Source organism: Asterias amurensis, chromosome 20, assembly GCF_032118995.1.
Source record: "Asterias amurensis chromosome 20, ASM3211899v1".
NCBI classification, from domain to species: Eukaryota; Metazoa; Echinodermata; class Asteroidea; order Forcipulatida; family Asteriidae; genus Asterias; species Asterias amurensis.
Window position 1 is genome coordinate 3,161,153 of NC_092667.1, and position 20,950 is coordinate 3,182,102.

Sequence of the window (20,950 nt, forward strand, 5' to 3'; positions counted from 1 at the left end):
TTGTTTCTTCAGTTTTTCCAAAATCTGTTTTTACTCCTGTTTGTATATTTTAACTGATGTATACGTAGCCACAACCAGATCACCAACTGGTGTGAATGTTATTCCATTTGGATGAACACAGCCCTTGACGATACAACCGATGTACTTGCCATCAGGACTGTAATGATGGATGTCACCTGATGGTGATAGCTTATCCCATGCAGCAACATAGATGCTACCATCCTTGTCGCAACATAAACCACGAGGCAACATGTTATGATTGATATCTACTGAGAATACAATGTCACCATTGTAGTCAATTGATACTAACTTCTTGTTGTCCCAGTTGGTGTAGATGAGTTGCTGTTTGTTGATAGTTAAGAATCCACCGATCCCTTGAGCAAGCAATGTACTTATGAGGGATCCATCTTGTCTGTACAGCGAGATTTCTCCATGTACATATCCCACTGCTATGAGATTATTGTCATCCACTGCTATACATGATGGCTGGATCGTTGGCTGTCCACTCAGTGTGAAACAATTGAGACACTTGTATTTTCTATTGAAGATCTTAACTTTTGTGTTATCTACAACAATGAGCTCATCTTTCTTGTTCACAGTCACTCTTCTAGGATGAATGAGACCTTTAATCGACAGCTCTTTTGGGAGGACCTTTGATTGGGCTCTGCTGTCGGCTGATATTTTGATCAAGATACTGCTCTTTAAATCACAGATGACAATGTCGCTATTGCAGTAGGAAGCCGCCTTCGATGCGCATATGTTTTGTATTGATTTATCTCTGTTCTTATATCTGGTTATTTCTGTTTTCAGTGTCCATGTCAGTTTTGTCTTGGGTTTGCATGCTGTATCTGAAGCAGAAGCTGCTCCTAGTTTCTGTTCTTCTTTGATTCTCAGTCTCTCGAATGTTTTCTGATCACCTTCAAAGTCAAAACAAGTCAGATCGCTGGTCACTTGTTTGGGCTGTATCTCTGTGTAGTCTTTGAGGTCTTGTAAGAGTTTCTCTATCAGTTGTAGATTCTCACAGAAGTTCACTTCATTTATGTGTTGACTAACTGTAACTTGCATATTCTGTGCTTTTGTCATTTCATTGTTATTTGTTGTAAGTGCAGTTTCTATTTGTGTGGCTTTGTCGTTATAAGTCTGGGCTAACTCCAACATCAGTTTGTTTTCTTCCTGTCTCATCCGTGCAACCTCTTTGGCAATCTTCTCATCTGCCTTCTTGGAGATCTGTGCTTTGGTGGCAGCAAACATAGAATCTAATGTCTTGCGAGACGTACCTATGTCTTCCATAGCAATCTTAAAAGTTATGTGATGTTGTGCTACTGCTGCTAATATTTCATTGGCTTTCTTCTTGCAGTTGTCAACAACCTCATTCAGTTCAGTGGCAGGATGCATTTTGTGTTCCTTGGCAATGCAAGTTGTGCATATCAACTGTTTGCATGAGTCACAGTACATGATAACATCCTTGCCAGTATGCTTGCTACATTTAGAAACGGACTCCTTTCTGCCAGGTGGTTGAATTTCTTGTAGACTTTGTAATTCAGTCTCATGCTCTCTTATTTCATCCAACAAAGAAGTCATTTTGAAGTCGGAACAAAGTTGAGAAACTCTGTTTTTAGTCAAGGAAGTTTGACTTCGACACAATGGGCATATTAGTGTTGGACTAGTTGTGTTAGTCTCTGCAAGGTGTTGAAGGCATTCCAGACAAAATGAATGAGAACACTCCAGCATTTTGGGCTCCTTGAAGCGGTCCATGCAGATTTGACATTCAAGATGTCTCTCACTGATCTTCTGTAAGACTGACTCGACTGTTATTCTTTCAGCCATCTTGCTTGATCGGTGAAAGATCGGTGAAATTGTTTAGCTGAAAATTAAATGACAAATAAAAATAGATCAACAATCCAAACGGTCTAGGGCATCAGAGGCAAGTACAGAGCGTGGGTTCACAGCACGATCTTGAGTAGCGCACTTAACCATAAATTGCTTCTCTTGACCCAGTTGTCTAAATGAGAAACAATGAGCGTTAATATGGCATGTTGGATTACAATGATTTGATTTCAAGGAGACCTTACAAAGCACACTTTTTAATTCAATATCCCATCACGGAAAAAGTTTGTATTTGATTTGGTGTACATCTACTAGCCCAGAAGTAGACCACATTGCTGTTTTGTGTTTAAGTTGAACATCCTAAATCATAAATTTGATAAACTTAACAGTCAAATAATCGAACACTTTTTCTAAATTGTTGTGTACTGCTGCATTAAGACATAGTTTTGCTGAAGGGCAGCCGTGCTTTTTATGAATATTTCTTTTATCATATGAACAAAATATTTGGCTATCTTTTCTGCTGTGTTTTATTCCATAAATAAATATACTTTGAGTAAAGAGTTTGATCATATTATCCATCTGTCCAAATTGTACAGTCGAGTGAGACATGAATAGAGAAACTGACACAATGGATGGTGTACAATATTTCTCAAAATAACTCAATAAATCCTACTCTGGTTTCCCTTGACTTTATCTATACTGTAAATAACTTACTTGAATTGGAAGAAACTAAGACAATGGCTTGAAACACAGCATTATATCAAATGTTGAGCATTGCAGAATTTCAATCAACAATTTGTTGGACTATGGTAGAGTGACACACCTTAGTTGTTACTAGTTCAGTCTGACTATGGATGTTGCGTATGTGGAAAAAAAACAAATCTATTTTAAGTTCTTTGTGGTGGTTGAATGTGCTTAATGCATGAATAACTTTAATAGACTTGTTTTGGATGAAAAAATTAAATTTTGCTTAAGGGGATTTGTGTGTAGGTTGGATATTCATCAAATTTGACAGGTTATTATGTGAAGGTTGCTAAGGGCATGTTTATTGGCTGGCTCTGTTAGAATGTGTATCACACAAATGGAACTGACTTTATATGGGTTTTTTGGCCTGTTTTGAAAAGCATAGAGATGTGGTTGGTTGAAGGTATGTGTATAAAAGCAAAGCTTGATATTAATACGCATTCTCCAGCATTGCACCTCGTCTTTGGAACTCACTGCCGCTTGCCCTCAGAACACAAAGTAATCCCTCAACCTTCAAACGGCAGCTCAAAACACATCTCTTCAATCAACTATCTTAATCATGGACTCTTGACTTTCGGAACCGGTGCCCTTCAATGGCATTTTCTTTGTCAGATTCTGTGCGCTTTATAAGTGCTGTATATTATTTTTATTATTATTATTATTAATTTCTTCCCCCTTGTTTGAACCCTACAATGCATAAATTCTGCTCAAGGGGTTCTGTGTGTTGGTTGGATATTCATCAAATTTGAAAGATTATTATGTGAAGGTTGCTATTAAGGTCGTGTTTATTGGCTGGTTCTGTTAGAGTGTGTATCACAGAAATAGAACCATAGTAGAAAAGTAGTAAAGCTTATTTGTGGTTGGTTGAAGGGATGTGTAAGCAAAGCTTGAAAGTGATATGTGGAATTTCTTCCTCTGTATTTAAACCCTTCGGCTCCTCAAAGACATTTTTACAATATTTGGATCTTTTATCCTGTACTCTGATCTTCTTTTATGCCAGGTGATCCTCATCTTGTCTTCACACAAGATCCTTAGTGAGTGTCAGACTCCCAGGTCGGATGCTGAGGACTTTACAAGTGAAGCTCTGAAGACACTATCAGGGAGAGTTGGCTCTTACAAGAAACAGAAAGCTCACAATGAGAGGTGAGTGAGATTCTTGACTTTCAAACTCTGATGTATTTATTCCTTATCAATCATTTAAACATGTGCAACATGTTGGTTTGAATGATCTGTAATCCCAGAAAGTTGAACAGACTCTTTTTTATGCGTTTTATTTTTACAATTGAAATTTTTCTCGTCATTCATTTTACACCAATGGACAAAGAAAATATACAGTTTAAAGAATCTGTATTGTCCAGAATATTACGCTGCACAGTACGCAAGCTTTGGTTATGGGAAACGTTGGAATGCTAGGTGGCAGCAGCCTTTCTAGGTAAACTTCCATTGTTTCCGTAGTTGAGCATACGTGCACATTACCGAGAACAATGGATTTACTTGGTAACTCTACTGCCGCTTAGTGTCACAAAAGTTCCCTAACTGTCACTAAATAGTACTAGCCTTTAAGAAGGAAAGTTAACTGGTTTAATTAAAACGGCAACTTCTTCCAAGCTACAAGTAACATTAATAACAAACAAACACATAGGAACCTGGTTCCAATCACACCGGGGGCACAACTTGGATTGGGTTTTCAGTCCCTACTTGACTGTGGGGTTTTCCCTTGAATACGTCTCTTGGGTTTTCCGTCCACATCTAAAACTGAAACTGCTTCTCTCCATTGTGTTCTTGGTTAGTACATGTATAATAATTAAGTTTGGTTTTCTGAGAGTTGCAAAACCAGAATAAACCAGAATAAACGAAATGAAAAAAACCCAATAATAACATGAATATTTATAATGCGCAGGTATCCATCACACAAGATGCTCATGGCGCAAAACCGAAAAACCAATTGAAAGAAAAAAGTATAAATATATACAAAGCTACTACATGAACCTTATAGAAAAACATAATACTTTATAGACTACAAGCTTGTGTGAACAACCATGTTTTGAGGATTTCCTTAATAAAACTACTCACATGGATATGTTGCGAATGATTTGAGGAAGTTTATTCCAAAGAAGAGGACCAGCAACGAAATGAAAATAATAATAATAATAACCCGTTTTATATAGCCATTTTCACACCCGGAGGGCGTCCCGAAGTGTTTCACATTATTACCCCTGGTCACTGGGCCTTAATTCCCTCCTTGAACCATCTCAGCTCCCTGGTGGGGGGAGTATTCAGCCTATGCAACATTAATATGTGCTACTCGACTAAATCAATCACAAGAACCATCTCTGCCCTCACAGGTACCCATTTACCGCTGGGTGGAGAGAAGCAATTATAGTTAAGTATCTTGCTAAGGGACACAAATGTCACGACCGGGATTCGAACTCACACTCTACTGAACCGAAGCACCAGAACTTGAGTTCCGTGCTCTTATCCGCTCGGCCATGACTGCTAATCCCAAATATTACCCGCATTCATGCCCTTTTTGATACAACACAAGGTTCATTTGTGTATTTACTTATTGTGATATATTTTAACTGATGTGTCTGTGGCCATGACCAGATCTCCAGCTGGTGTCAGTATTATACAATTGGGACGAGTCCACTTCAAAATACATCCGATGAAATTGCCTTTAGGACTGTAATGTTGGATCTCACCGTAAGATGTACCCCTTTCACATACAGCAATGTAGATCCTGCCATCCTTTTCATCACAACACATACCACTCGGACACCCAACTGGAAATGAACGATGAGGCAAACGTGTATTTACTGAGAATACAATACCACCAAAGTAATCCAATGCTACTAACTTAACAACACCCATGTTAGTGTACAGATAGATGATCTGCTGTTTGTGGATGGTAAAGTGTCTACCGATTCCTGGTGCTGGCAGCTTTCTGATGAGGGATCCATCTGGTTCGTGTAAAGAGATCTCACTGTTTCTCCAGGAAACCACTGCTATCAGATTGTTTTCATCCACTGCAATGCATGATGGCCTGTTGACTCTGAACTGATGGATACAGCGATAATTGCCATTGAAGATTTTAACTTCTGTGTTATCTACAACAATGAGCTCATCATTCTTGTTCACAGTCACTCTGCTTGGATGAATGAGACCTTTAATCGACAGCTCTTTTGGGAGGACCTTTGATTGGGCTCTGCTGTCGGCTGATATTTTGATCAAGCTTCTTCGCTTGAAATCACAGACAACAATGGTGCTATTGTGATAGGAAGCAACATCTGATGCACAGATGTTTTGTATTTGTCTATTTATGTCCATGAACGTGGTTATTTCTGTAAATTTTGTCCAAGGTTTGTATGGTTGCTGTGTTGCCGCAGCACCAGCTGCATCTTCTAGCTCTAGTCTATCTTTCATCACCAATCTCCCAAGTGATGTTTGATCATCTTCATAGTCTATGTAAGTCAACCCATTGGGCATGTTCATTGGTTGTATCTTTGTATGTGCTTGGAGGTTTTGTAAGAGCTCTTCAATGAGATTTAGATTCTCACAAAAGTTCAGTTCATCCATGAGTTGATTAACCATCTCTTCCGTATTCTGTGCTTTTGTCACTTCAGTGTTATTTGTGGCGATTGCAGTTTCTATTTTAGAGGCTCGGTCTTTATAAGCCTGGTCCAATTCTACCATCAGTTTCTTTTCTTCCCCTCTTATCCTTGCAGCCTCCTTGGCAATCTCCTCATTTGCCTTCTTGGAGATCTTTGCTTTGGTGGCAGCAAACATAGTGTCTAACAGCTTCTGACACATACCAATGTCTTTCAAAGCGGTCATGAAATTATTGCGATGTTGTCCGACTTCTGCTAATATTGTTTTCGTTTTTTTCTTGCATTTGTCTAAAACCTCATTCAGTTCAGTGGCTGGATGCATTTTGTGATCCTTTGCAATGCAAGTTGTGCATATAAACTGTTTGCATGAGTCACAGTACATGATAACATCCATGTCAGTATGCTTGCTACATTTAGAAACAGACCCAGGACTAGGTGGTTGATTTGCTTGTTGTTTTTGTAGTTCAGTTTCATGTTGTTCAATTTCATCTAACATAGAAGTCAACTTAAAGTCTGTACGTAAGTCAGAAACTGTTTTTCCAATCAGGAAAGTTTCAGCGCGACACACTGGGCATATTAGTTTTGGACTGGTTGGGTCAGTCTCTGCAAGTTGTTGAAGGCATTTAGAACAAAATGAATGAGAACACTCCAGCATTTTGGGCTCCTTGAAGCGATCCTTGCAGATTTGACATTCAAGATGTCTCTCACTGATCTTTTGTAAGACTGACTCAACTGTTACTCTTTCAGCCATGTTGTATGAATATTGAAATAGTTTGAACTGTTAACCTGTAAATCAGAAAAAAAGAAATAATACCAACATCGAATTAACCTACTGTGGATTGTTAGATTACCGGGTTTGGTTTTGTTGGTTTTTGTTGTTGTTCTGTTTGGTCCACAAATACATGTATTTATCATGGCTAAACCAATTTATATGCTGCGTATTGAGTCAATCTACATACATCATAGCTGACTCAAATAGAGTTGATTCAGTTGAGCTCACTCAAGTGGAATCGAGTAAGTCTAAATGCATAGCTGACCCAAATACAGTTGATTAATTTTAGCTGACTCAAATATAGTTGATCCAGTTGAGCTCACTCAAGTCGAATTGAGCTTGTCTAAATGCATAGCTGACCCAAATACAGTTGATTAATTTAACTTGACTCAAATGGACTTAAATCAATTATCTACAATACATGTAGCTGACTCAAATAGAGTTCATTAATTTTAGCTGACTCAATTGGACATGATTTAGTTGAGCTCAATCAAGTGGAATTGAGTCAATCTATGCCTCAGTAACTTGTTAAGTCCACAGTTGACTCAATTGTAATTCATTAAAAAAAAACGTCTGAATGCCTAAAATACGTGTTGTACCATAGAGCTACATGTAGGGGACAAGTTACTCATCCATGCATGTCCTAACTTATGTAGGACTAGCCTTACATAAAGGTTTGTATATCTCATAACACTAGTCCTAAGTTAGTCCCAAGTTCTTTGTGAAATCGCCACCCCCCCCATACTCTGTTTCGGTCATTTGTGTCTAATCAAAACATGTATAGCATTGGGTCATGATGACATTTCATATCTGTTATTATGGAAACCTTGGAGGATTTTGGTTGATCAGAAAGTCAGTCAAACTGTTTATTGATATTGTCAAATACATGAATGGAACATTTTCATTCAGCACTCCTTCATAGCAACACAGACAAAGCAGACTTTGTGCAAACAGAATGCTAATATTTAGTAAGAAAATTGTGATTTTGTAGTAGCAACTAGATGTAATATGCTACAATTCTATAAAAGGGTAATCATTCACCGTGTTATGTCCTGTTTTGAAACGAAAGTAAATGTTCCCAAGCTAACTATCTCTGAAACATACCTTTGCTGTTTGACTCTACTGCAACTTACTTGAATTGTTTATGGAAGAAGTAACTTGGTCCAGGTGAATACAGAATGATTCCGTTCATAGCACTATATTACACACTGCCCCTTACATTTGATCTGCTTATAATGTAGAAATTCCATTTCCTGTTAAGAATCTCTGTGTGTTTACATTTAAGCCTACAGTAGTGATGTTTCAGTATCAATAGTTCACTTCACTGTGTGAAACACCATAGATGCAGATACTTACTCAAACACATTGAACCTATAACCTTTACATTTCGGGGCTGTTAATGGCAGTTATAGTTTGATGCAGGAAACAAATCATTTTACATAATTCCTTTTATCACCATAAAAGATACAAGGCCTTATACTCAGCGCAACATTCATTGTACTTGGCATGTTCCCAGCATACACACAGGGCACAAATATTGCAAGCATTAAGTTGTTGTTTTTCCCTGTGCTGCATAGTGCAGAGTTCCAAACTCATTGCTGTGTTTCTGGGTCATGCTGTTTACAATTAAAGTAGCAAATCGATGTATGCTTTGTTTAACCAATCAAAGTGGTTCCCAGCACGCCAGAAGTTTTGTTTTGGCAGGGTTGTTAATTTTATCTCTCACTTCGTCACAGTTATTCGTTTGGAATAGATATTTATAATTTTCCCACCGCCATCCCACTTACTCCATCGGTTATTTGCCACTTTTTTATGGTGGCTGTTTTGCTGCAATGGCATAATTGGAAGGGTTCAGACAGCCATTTTCCTCGTTTTTGGCGTTTATTGGACAACCTTTAATAATTATATACACCAATGGAATTTGTTAATTGGTTTTGGTATTGTTGCCATGGCACTCGAAAGTTTCAAGAGGCTATGTTTCCGACTGAGGTTTCATCGGTGGAAGCGCAACGAACAGTGTATATTGTCAACTTAATAATTTCTACAAAACACAGTAAAATTTATCTGGTGTAGGCCTTCACAAATTATATTGCGTTTGTGGCTGCTATATGCAGCGATTTTTTGGGTAATTTTTTTTTTTTTAAATAACAAACCTGTGAAAATTTGAGCTCAATAGGTCGTCTAAGATGCGAGATAATAATGAAAGAAAAAACACCCTTGTCACACGAAGTTGTGTGCGTTTAGATGCTTGATTTCGAGATCTCAAATTCTAAACCCGAGGTCTCAAAATCAAATTAGTGGAAATTTACATCTTTCTCGAAAACTACTCCACTTTAGAGGGAGCCGTTATACAATGTTTTGTACTACCAACCTCTCCCCATTACTCATTACCAAGTAAGGTTTATGCCAATAAATATTTTGAGTAATTACCAATAGTGTCCACTGCCTTTAACAGCTTTTCAAGAATTCTAATTTACAAGATGGCTTCAACAAGTAAGCAACTCCTGCAAAAGATCAGTAAGGGACATCTTGAACGCCAAATCTGCATGGATCGTATCACGCGTGTATGGCAAAAAATTTTGCCATACAATTTTGCCATACAATGACATCATTATTGACCAATGAACACTCTAGAAACGATCTATGTGCGCTGACATTTTGCCATTTTGTCATACACGCGTCTCACACGATGATAATTTTGCCATACAGGCGTATCGCGCGGTATCGATACGGCGCGTCCACAAACGACACAGAGGGTGGCCGAGCTCAGCGTTCTCCGGGTTTTGTTTCTATAGTTTAAACCCAATGATTTCTGAAGTTGAGGTCAGAATTGAGACGAGGTATCATCATCACTCAGTGTTATCTAGGCCATTCCTGGGGTGCGTTTTAGGCGGTTGTAACCAAAAACTGTTTCAGTTGACTTGGCCAGCATTTAAACACTAATCAGTGATAAAAACAAGTATTGGTTACAGCTGCCAAAACGCACCCCTGATTAGACTGAAGTATAGAATTAATCAAAATAGAATTGTTCAATCCTTGCTTTGTCTTGTTGTTTCTTCAGTTTTTCCAAAATCTGTTTTTACTCCTGTTTGTATATTTTAACTGATGTATACGTAGCCACAACCAGATCACCAACTGGTGTGAATGTTATTCCATTTGGATGAACACAGCCCTTGACGATACAACCGATGTACTTGCCATCAGGACTGTAATGATGGATGTCACCTGATGGTGATAGCTTATCCCATGCAGCTACATAGATGCTACCATCCTTGTCGCAACATAAACCACGAGGCAACATGTTATGATTGATATCTACTGAGAATACAATGTCACCATTGTAGTCAATTGATACTAACTTCTTGTTGTCCCAGTTGGTGTAGATGAGCTGCTGTTTGTTGATAGTTAAGAATCCACCGATCCCTTGAGCAAGCAATGTACTTATGAGGGATCCATCTTGTCTGTACAGCGAGATTTCTCCATGTACATATCCCACTGCTATGTGATTATTGTCATCCACTGCTATACATGATGGCTGGATCGTTGGCTGTCCACTCAGTGTGAAACAATTGAGACACTTGTATTTTCTATTGAAGATCTTAACTTTTGTGTTATCTACAACAATGAGCTCATCTTTCTTGTTCACAGTCACTCTTCTAGGATGAATGAGACCTTTAATCGACAGCTCTTTTGGGAGGACCGTTGATTGGGCTCTGCTGTCGGCTGATATTTTGATCAAGATACTGCTCTTTAAATCACAGATGACAATGTCGCTATTGCAGTAGGAAGCCGCCTTCGATGCGCATATGTTTTGTATTTGTTTATCTCTGTTCTTATATCTGGTTATTTCTGTTTTCAGTGTCCATGTCAGTTTTGTCTTGGGTTTGCTTGCTGTATCTGAAGCAGAAGCTGCTCCTAGTTTCTGTTCTTTGATTCTCAGTCTCTCGAATGTTTTCTGATCACCTTCAAAGTCAAAACAACTCAGATCGCTGGTCACTTGTTTGGGCTGTATCTCTGTGTAGTCTTTGAGGTCTTGCAAGAGTTTCTCTATCAGTTGTATATTCTCACAGAAGTTCACTTCATTTATGTGTTGACTAACTGTAACTTGCATACTCTGTGCTTTTGTCATTTCATTGTTATTTGTTGTAAGTGCAGTTTCTATTTGTTTGGCTTTGTCTTTATATGTCTGGGCTAACTCCAACATCAGTTTGTTCTCTTCCTGTCTCATCCGTGCAACCTCTTTGGCAATCTTCTCATCTGCCTTCTTGGAGATCTGTGCTTTGGTGGCAGCAAACATAGAATCTAATGTCTTACGAGACGTACCTATGTCTTCCATAGCAATCTTAAAAGTTATGTGATGTTGTGCTACTGCTGCTAATATTTCATTGGCTTTCTTCTTGCAGTTGTCAACAACCTCATTCAGTTCAGTGGCAGGATGCATTTTGTGGTCCTTGGCAATGCAAGTTGTGCATATCAACTGTTTGCATGAGTCACAGTACATGATAACATCCTTGCCAGTATGCTTGCTACATTTAGAAACAGACTCCTTTCTGTCAGGTGGTTGAATTTCTTGTAGACTTTGTAATTTAGTCTCATGCTCTCTTATTTCATCCAACAAAGAAGTCAATTTGAAGTCGGAACAAAGTTGAGAAACTCTGTTTTTAGTCAAGGAAGTTTGACTTCGACACAATGGGCATATTAGTGTTGGACTAGTTGTGTTAGTCTCTGCAAGGTGTTGAAGGCATTCCAGACAAAAAGAATGAGAACACTCCAGCATTTTGGGCTCCTTGAAGCGGTCCATGCAGATTTGACATTCAAGATGTCTCTCACTGATCTTCTGTAAGACTGACTCGACTGTTATTCTTTCAGCCATCTTGCTTGATCGGTGAAAGATCGGTGAAATTGTTTAGCTGAAAATTTAATGACAAATAAAAATAGATCAACAATCCAAACGGTCTAGGGCATCAGACTCAAGTACAGAGCGTGGGTTCAAAACACGATCTTGAGTAGCGCACTTAACCATAAATTGCTTCTCTTGACCCAGTTGTCTAAATGAGAAACAATGAGCGTTAATATGGCATGTTGGATTACAATGATTTGATTTCAAGGAGACCTTACAAAGCACACTTTTTAAGTCAATATCCCATCACGGAAAAAGTTTGTATTTGATTTGGTGTACATCTACTAGCCCAGAAGTAGACCACATTGCTGTTTTGTGTTTAAGTTGAACATCCTAAATCATAAATTTGATGAACTTAACAGTCAAATAATCGAACACTTTTTCTAAATTGTTGTGTACTGCTGCATTAAGACATAGTTTGCTGAAGGGCAGCCGTGCTTTTTATGAATTTTTCTTTTATCATATGAACAAAATATTTGGCTATCTTTTCTGCTGTGTTTTATTCCATAAATAAATACACTTTGAGTAAAGAGTTTGATCATATTATCCATCTGTCCAAATTGTACAGTCGAGTGAGACATGAATAGAGAAACTGACACAATGGATGGTGTACAATATTTCTCAAAATAACTCAATAAATCCTACTCTGGTTTCCCTTGACTTTATCTATACTGTAAATAACTTACTTGAATTGGAAGAAACTAAGACAATGGCTTGAAACACAGCATTATATCAAATGTTGAACATTGCAGAATTTCAATCAAAAATTTGTTGGACTATGGTAGAGTGACACACCTTAGTTGTTACTAGTTCAGTCTGACTATGGATGTTGCGTATGTGGAAAAAAAACAAATCTATTTTAAGTTCTTTGTGGTGGTTGAATGTGCTTAATGCATGAATAACTTTAATAGACTTGTTTTGGATGAAAAAATTAAATTTTGCTTAAGGGGATTTGTGTGTAGGTTGGATATTCATCAAATTTGACAGGTTATTATGTGAAGGTTGCTAAGGGCATGTTTATTGGCTGGCTCTGTTAGAATGTGTATCACACAAATGGAACTGACTTTATATGGGTTTGTTGGCCTGTTTTGAAAAGCATAGAGATGTGGTTGGTTGAAGGTATGTGTATAAAAGCAAAGCTTGATATTAATACGCATTCTCCAGCATTGCACCTCGTCTTTGGAACTCACTGCCGCTTGCCCTCAGAACACAAAGTAATCCGTCAATCTTCAAACGGCAGCTCAAAACACATCTCTTCAAACAATTATCTTAATCATGGACTCTTGACTTTCGGAACCGGCGCCCTTGAATGGCATTTTCTTTGTCAGATTCTGTGCGCTTTATAAGTGCTGTATATTATTTTTATTATTATTATTAATTTCTTCCCCCTTGTTTGAACCCTACAATGCATAAATTCTGCTCAAGGGGTTCTGTGTGGTGGTTGGATATTCATCAAATTTGAAAGATTATTATGTGAAGGTTGCTATTAAGGTTGTGTTTATTGGCTGGTTCTGTTAGAGTGTGTATCACAGAAATAGAACCATAGTAGAAAAGTAGTAAAGCTTATTTGTGGTTGGTTGAAGGGATGTGTAAGCAAAGCTTGAAAGTGATATGTGGAATTTCTTCCTCTGTATTTAAACCCTTCGGCTCCTCAAAGACATTTTTATAATCGTTGGATCTTTTATCCTGTACTCTGATCTTCTTTTATGTCAGGTGATCCTCATCTTGTCTTCACACAAGATCCTTAGTGAGTGTCAGACTCCCAGGTCAGATGCTGAGGACTTTACAAGTGAAGCTCTGAAGACACTATCGGGGAGAGCTGGCTCTTACAAGAAACAGAAAGCTCACAATGAGAGGTGAGTGAGATTCTTGACTTTCAAACTCTGATGTATTTATTCCTTATCAATCATTTAAACATGTGCAACATGTTGGTTTGAATGATCTGTAATTCCAGAAAGTTTAACCGACTCTTTTTTATGCGTTTTGTTTTTACAATTTAAATTTTTCTCGTCATTCATTTTACACCAATGGACGAAAAAAATATACAGTTTAAAGAATCTGTGTGGTCCATAATATTACGCTGCACAGTACGCAAGCTTTGGTTATGGGAAACGTTGGAATGCTAGGTGGCAGCAGCCTTTCTAGGTAAACTTCCATTGTTTCCGTAGTTGAGCATGTGCACATTACCGAGAACAATGGATTTACTTGGTAACTCTACTGCCGCTTAGTGTCACAAAAGTTCCCTAACTGTCACTAAATAGTACTAGCCTTTAAGAAGGAAAGTTAACTGGTTTAATTAAAACGGCAACTTCTTCCAAGCTACAAGTAACATTAATAACAAACAAATACACCTATAGGAACCTGGTTCCAATCACACCGGGGTCACAACTTGGATTGGGTTTTCAGTCCCTACTTGACTGTGGGGTTTTCCCTTGAATAAGTCTCTTGGGTTTTCAGTCCACATCTAAAACTGAAACTTCTTCTCTCCATTGTGTTCTTGGTTAGTACATGTATAATAAATAAGTTTGGTTTTCTGAGAGTTCTTGGCTGCAAAACCAGAATAAACGAAATGAAAAAACCCACAATAATAACATGAATATTTATAATGCGCAGGTATCCATCACACAAGATGCTCATGGCGCAAAACCGGAAAACCAATTAAAAGAAAAAAGTATAAATATATACAAAGCTACTACATGAACCTTATAGAAAAACATAATACTTTATAGACTATAAGCTTGTGTGAACAACCATGTTTTGAGGATTTCCTTAATAAAACTACTCACATGGACATGTTGCGAATGATTTGAGGAATTTATTCCAAAGAAGAGGACCAGCAACGAAATGAAAATAATAATAATAATAACCCGTTTTATATAGCCATTTTCACACCCGGAGGGCGTCCCGAAGTGTTTCACATTATTACCCCTGGTCACTGGGCCTTAATTCCCTCCTTCAACCATCTCAGCTCCTTGGTGGGGGGAGTATTCAGCCTATGCAACATTAATATGTGCTACTCGACTAAATCAATCACAAGAACCATCTCTGCCCTCACAGGTACCCATTTACCCCTGGGTGGAGAGAAGCAATTATAGTTAAGTATCTTGCTAAGGGACACAAATGTCACGACCGGGATTCGAACTCACACTCTACTGAACCGAAGCACCAGAACTTGAGTTCCGTGCTCTTATCCGCTCGGCCATGACTGCTAATCCCAAATATTACCCGCATTCATGCCCTTTTTGATACAACACAAGGTTCATTTGTGTATTTACTTATTGTGATATATTTTAACTGATGTGTCTGTGGCCATGACCAGATCTCCAGCTGGTGTCAGTATTATACAATTGGGACGAGTCCACTTCAAAATACATCCGATGAAATTGCCTTTAGGACTGTAATGTTGGATCTCACCGTAAGATGTACCCCTTTCACATACAGCAATGTAGATCCTGCCATCCTTTTCATCACAACACATACCACTCGGACACCCAACTGGAAATGAACGATGAGGCAAACGTGTATTTACTGAGAATACAATACCACCAAAGTAATCCAATGCTACTAACTTAACAACACCCATGTTAGTGTACAGATAGATGATCTGCTGTTTGTGGATGGTAAAGTGTCTACCGATTCCTGGTGCTGGCAGCTTTCTGATGAGGGATCCATCTGGTTCGTGTAAAGAGATCTCACTGTTTCTCCAGGAAACCACTGCTATCAGATTGTTTTCATCCACTGCAATGCATGATGGCCTGTTGACTCTGAACTGATGGATACAGCGATAATTGCCATTGAAGATTTTAACTTCTGTGTTATCTACAACAATGAGCTCATCATTCTTGTTCACAGTCACTCTGCTTGGATGAATGAGACCTTTAATCGACAGCTCTTTTGGGAGGACCTTTGATTGGGCTCTGCTGTCGGCTGATATTTTGATCAAGCTTCTTCGCTTGAAATCACAGACAACAATGGTGCTATTGTGATAGGAAGCAACATCTGATGCACAGATGTTTTGTATTTGTCTATTTATGTCCATGAACGTGGTTATTTCTGTAAATTTTGTCCAAGGTTTGTATGGTTGCTGTGTTGCCGCAGCACCAGCTGCATCTTCTAGCTCTAGTCTATCTTTCATCACCAATCTCCCAAGTGATGTTTGATCATCTTCATAGTCTATGTAAGTCAACCCATTGGGCATGTTCATTGGTTGTATCTTTGTATGTGCTTGGAGGTTTTGTAAGAGCTCTTCAATGAGATTTAGATTCTCACAAAAGTTCAGTTCATCCATGAGTTGATTAACCATCTCTTCCGTATTATGTGCTTTTGTCACTTCAGTGTTATTTGTGGCGATTGCAGTTTCTATTTTAGAGGCTCGGTCTTTATAAGCCTGGGCCAATTCTACCATCAGTTTCTTTTCTTCCCCTCTTATCCTTGCAGCCTCCTTGGCAATCTCCTCATTTGCCTTCTTGGAGATCTTTGCTTTGGTGGCAGCAAACATAGTGTCTAACAGCTTCTGACACATACCAATGTCTTTCAAAGCGGTCATGAAATTATTGCGATGTTGTCCGACTTCTGCTAATATTGTTTTCGTTTTTTTCTTGCATTTGTCTAAAACCTCATTCAGTTCAGTGGCTGGATGCATTTTGTGATCCTTTGCAATGCAAGTTGTGCATATAAACTGTTTGCATGAGTCACAGTACATGATAACATCCATGTCAGTATGCTTGCTACATTTAGAAACAGACCCCTTACTACGTGGTTGAACTGCTTGTTGTTTTTGTAGTACACTTTCATGCTGTTCAATTTCATCTAACATAGAAGTTAACCTAAAGTCAGTTCGTAGTTCAACAACTCCTTTTCCAAACAGGAAAGTTTCAGCGCGACACACTGGGCATATAAGTGTTGGACTTGTGTGGTTAGTCTCTGCAAGTTGTTGGAGGCATTTCATGCAATAGGAATGAGAACACTCCAGCATTTTGGGCTCCTTGAAGCGATCTTTGCAGATTTGACATTCAAGATGTCTCTCACTGATCTTTTGTAAGACTGACTCAACTGTTACTCTTTCAGCCATGTTGTATGAATATTGAAATAGTTTGAACTGTTAACCTGTAAATCAGAAAAAAAAGAAATAATACCAACATCGAATTAACCTACTGTGGATTATTAGATTACAGGGTTTGGTTTTGGTGGTTTTTTGTTGTTGCTCTGTTTGGTCCACAAATACATGTATTTACATGTAATTTTTTTCATGTTTTGGCTGAACATTTGGCTAAGGAGTTACAGACACGGGTTCTGCGGGTTTGTGATAGGCAGGCTGGTGATAGGCTATTACTAGTGCAGCCAGTCTATTTATGCAATCTTTTGTAAGACTGACTCGACTGTTATTCTTTCAGCCATCTTGTTTGATCGGTGAAAGAGCTTGAATTGTTAAGCTGAAAATTTAATGACAAATAAAAATAGATCAACTGTCCAATTGGTCTAGGGCATCAGACTCAAGTTCAGAATGCAGGTTCAAACATGTTCTTGAGTAGCGCACTTAAAGACAGTGGACACTATTGGCAATTGTCAAAGACCAGTTTTCGCACTTGGTGTATCTCAACATATACATAAAATAACAAACCTGTGAAAATTTGAGCTCAATCGGTCGTCGAAGTTGCGAGATAATAATGAAAGAAAAAAACACCCTTGTCACACGAAGTTGTGTGCTTTTACATGGTTGATTTCGAGACCTCAAATTCTAAACTTGAGGTCTTGAAATCAAATTCGTGGAAAAATACTTTGAAACACTGCCATTAACCATAAATTGCTTCTTTTGACGCAGTTGTCTAAGTTGGAAACATTGAGTGTTAATATGGCAATATGGACTACAATAATTGCATTTCAAGGCCCCTGATAAAGATGACATTTTCCTTGAGTTGGTGATGTTTTCAGATGTGTTTTATTCCACAAATAGTTTTACTACTTGAGTAAAGGGTCTGGTCATATTATGCATCTGTCCTGGATGTGTCTCTCAAAACAAATACAATGTTTCAGCCTTAAAATGTCTCATACAATCCTACTTTGGTTTCTTTTGACTTTACCTGTACTGATAATAACTTACTTGAGTTGGAAGAAACCAAGACAATGGCTTGAAACAAAGCATCAAATCAAATGTTGAACATTGCAGAATTTCAATCAACAATCTGTTGGACTATGGTAGAGTGACACACCTTGGTTGTTACTAGTTCAGTCTGACTATGGATGTGATGAATGTGGGCAAAACCAAAATCTATATTGAGTTCTTTGTTGTGGTTGAATGGAGTTTGAAAGACTTTTCGAAGGCTTTTACAAAAAGTTATCAAGTGTGACAAGTTATTGGGTTTTGAAGGTTGCTGCGTTCATGTTAACTGGGTGTTTCTGGATTTTTCTATGTGGTTAGTGTTTCATAGGAATGTGCTGACTTGATTTATTTGTGTAATTTGTTAAAGGGAAGGTATATGTTTGGTTATAACTGGCCGGACGCATTTTGAGAATAATAATAACAACGGAAATTCTTTTACAGCGCATTTCACAATAACTCTCATTAATGCCCTGATCATTGGGCCAATAATAATGATAATAATAAAAAATAATAACAATAACAAATTCTTATATAGCTCATTTTACAATAACCGTATAAATGCCCTTTACATTAGTGCCCTGGTCATAGGGCCAATAACATCCCTTACTCTCAGCTGCCGGTAAGGCGCTTGTGGGTTTTCATACACAATATCAAGCTCTACCCATTGATACCGCTGGGAGAAGAGAAGCAATTATAGTAAAGTATCTTGCTCAAGGACACAAGTGTCGCGACCGGGATTCGAACCCACACTCTGCTGACTGCACCAGAACTTGAATTCGATGCTCTTAACCACTCAGCCATGACACTCTACAATAACAATCCTTTATTCTGTCTCAGCCTTCTGGGAAGGTACAGTTAGGCAACCATAGCGCTCCAAAAGCTTTTAATCACAGTAAAGAATCTTGCTTAAGGATACAATTGCCACGACCGGGATTCGAACCTACACTCCGATAACTTAACCACCAGAACTTGAATTTGATGCTCTTATCCACTTAGATATGACACCCTACAAATGCAATGTTAGACAGTTTTTTAAAAAACTTTGATCCATTATGTACATAATATTTAAATACACTGTAACCGTTTTGTATCCTCACAGGTGTTCTTCATGCTACCCAAGAGGCTCATGGATGCTGAAGCTCCTTATCGTTGCAGCCCTTGACCTACAAGACCCTCCTAATAATCCCAGAGCAGATGGTGATGAATTTACCACTAGCAAAGCGAACTTTGCCAGAAAGCCATGTGTATTTATCAGGGTTTTTTGTGTGAAAATGCAACAAGGCTTGTGTACATCAATGCAATGAGTACAACCTTGTTTATTTATCAAATTTTGCTCTAAAATGCAACAAGGCTAAAGCTTTGTTTACTTATCAAATTTAACATGAAAATGCAACTAGGATATAGCCTTAACAAATTTTACCGTTGAAGAAAAGATCTCATTGGAAGTTTCAAATCTTACTTTTTATTTATTGTAGTGAAAGAAAGACTACCAGCCTTTGATATAAGGCTGTTGTCTTTGAAAACAATGGTTAGCAGTAAGCTAGTTTCTTGTAATACTTATTACACCACCGGCAAGTTTCAAATCTGACTTTATATTGTAATGAAAGAAAGACTACCAGCCTATGATATAAGGGCATTGTCTTGTTGAAAACAATGCTTTCTCGTACTTGAATCAATCAATGGCTTTGGTTACCAACTCTTGGCTGGATTGCGAAATCAAAATAATGGTTGTTTGACAACTTTGGTTTGTTGGGTCATATCTGTTGCTACTCAAACTTCGGAAAAAAATAATCTCTTGAAATTCTCCAAAATTTTCAGTTCTTGTCTTTAATAAAAATAAGACATTCGTTGTATGTGAACATAGCTGTTTGAAAGATTGATTAACTTGAATTTATTTAAAACATCTTATTTTTATTTTATTTTTGGGGTTGAACACGGCAGTTAACGGTTGTATGGCTTCTGACTGGCACCCCCGAACAAAGACATTGACAAAATAGGGACACTGCCAATATAGGGCTAGATAGCTCAGTTGGTAGAGCGCCGGCACGTTAATCCGGAGGTCGTTGGTTCGAATCCCACTCTAGTCAATTCTTTGTTCAACCCCAAAAATCATTTACAAATTTACCCAGTCAGTTTCCTTGTGGTTTATATTGATATCTAAAACATCTTAAGTTACAATATTTTTCTTTAGCGAGTATTTTGTAATTTGCCTTAAAGTGTAAACTTGTGTGCATTCCTAAAGCGTGTTTGTATAGATTGTATTTATTATTATTTCTTTAAAGGCTCTACCTTTGTTAATTGTCAAAGACAAGTCGTCTCATTAGGTGTATCTCAACATATGCATAAAATAAAAAATCTGTGAACATTTGAACTCAATTGGTCATTGAGGTTTGGAGAAAATAATGAAGGAAAAAACACCCTCGTCACACAAGTGCTTTCAGATGCTTGAATTTGTGACCTCAACTGATGTCTCGAATTCAGTTAAAATATTTAAGTGAGAAATTACTTCTTTCACAAAAACTACCTCACTGTAGTTTTTATGCCAACAATTTTATTTAGTTATTACCAACGGTGTCCGGTGCCTTTGACTGAAGTCTACGGTAAAATATGGTCTATTGAAACAGTTACAGTTTGTGGCTGTTAAATAAACAATTTCAAGATAAGGCTAAATGTTATTGTTTGAAATAATAATAATAATATTAATCAATATTAATCATCACTAGTTGTATTATAGTATATCTGTTACCCTCTGGTAGGTCCCCTTTAAAATCAAATAACAAAAAGCCTAATGTTGCCATTATCTGTCATATTTATACAAAGATGCTCATAAGTTGTAAACTTTGAATACCCTATGACTCGAGAAATGGCACACGATTATTGCTTAAAGCCAGTGGACACTATTGGTAATTGTCAAAGCCTTCACAGTTGGTGTGTCTCAACATATGCATAAAATAACAAACCTGTGAAAATTTGAGCTCAATCGGTCATCGAACTTGCGA

The 20,950-nt window shown here is 37.9% G+C and overlaps 4 protein-coding genes across 5 annotated transcripts; all 4 read right to left on the bottom strand.

Annotated features, from left to right (window-relative positions):
- Positions 1-10: 10 nt before the first annotated feature.
- LOC139952086 (uncharacterized) lies at positions 11-1,827 on the bottom strand. The gene has a single exon (XM_071951039.1). It carries the CDS (start codon positions 1,825-1,827, stop codon positions 31-33), a length of 1,797 nt encoding a protein of 598 aa, XP_071807140.1. The 3' UTR covers positions 11-30.
- Positions 1,828-4,770: 2,943 nt separating this feature from the next.
- On the bottom strand, positions 4,771-8,230 carry LOC139952478 (uncharacterized). Of its 2 annotated transcripts, none has more exons than XM_071951615.1 (2): positions 8,085-8,230; positions 4,771-6,965 (listed from the first exon to the last, which is right to left on the bottom strand). In XM_071951615.1, the coding sequence occupies exon 2, from the start codon at positions 6,928-6,930 to the stop codon at positions 5,131-5,133; it is 1,800 nt and encodes a 599-aa protein (XP_071807716.1). In that variant the 5' UTR covers positions 6,931-6,965; positions 8,085-8,230; the 3' UTR covers positions 4,771-5,130. The 2 variants fall into 2 exon arrangements, with proteins under 2 accessions (XP_071807716.1, XP_071807717.1); XM_071951616.1 differs by having other exon boundaries at positions 8,056-8,119.
- A 1,800-nt stretch (positions 8,231-10,030) lies between these two features.
- LOC139952592 (uncharacterized) lies at positions 10,031-12,628 on the bottom strand. Its single transcript, XM_071951779.1, has 2 exons — positions 12,538-12,628; positions 10,031-11,861 (listed from the first exon to the last, which is right to left on the bottom strand). Exon 2 carries the CDS (start codon positions 11,822-11,824, stop codon positions 10,031-10,033), a length of 1,794 nt encoding a protein of 597 aa, XP_071807880.1. The 5' UTR covers positions 11,825-11,861; positions 12,538-12,628.
- A 1,150-nt stretch (positions 12,629-13,778) lies between these two features.
- Positions 13,779-18,080, bottom strand: LOC139952411 (uncharacterized). The gene is made up of 2 exons (XM_071951531.1): positions 17,952-18,080; positions 13,779-16,957 (listed from the first exon to the last, which is right to left on the bottom strand). Exon 2 carries the CDS (start codon positions 16,920-16,922, stop codon positions 15,123-15,125), a length of 1,800 nt encoding a protein of 599 aa, XP_071807632.1. The 5' UTR covers positions 16,923-16,957; positions 17,952-18,080; the 3' UTR covers positions 13,779-15,122.
- Positions 18,081-20,950: the final 2,870 nt, after the last annotated feature.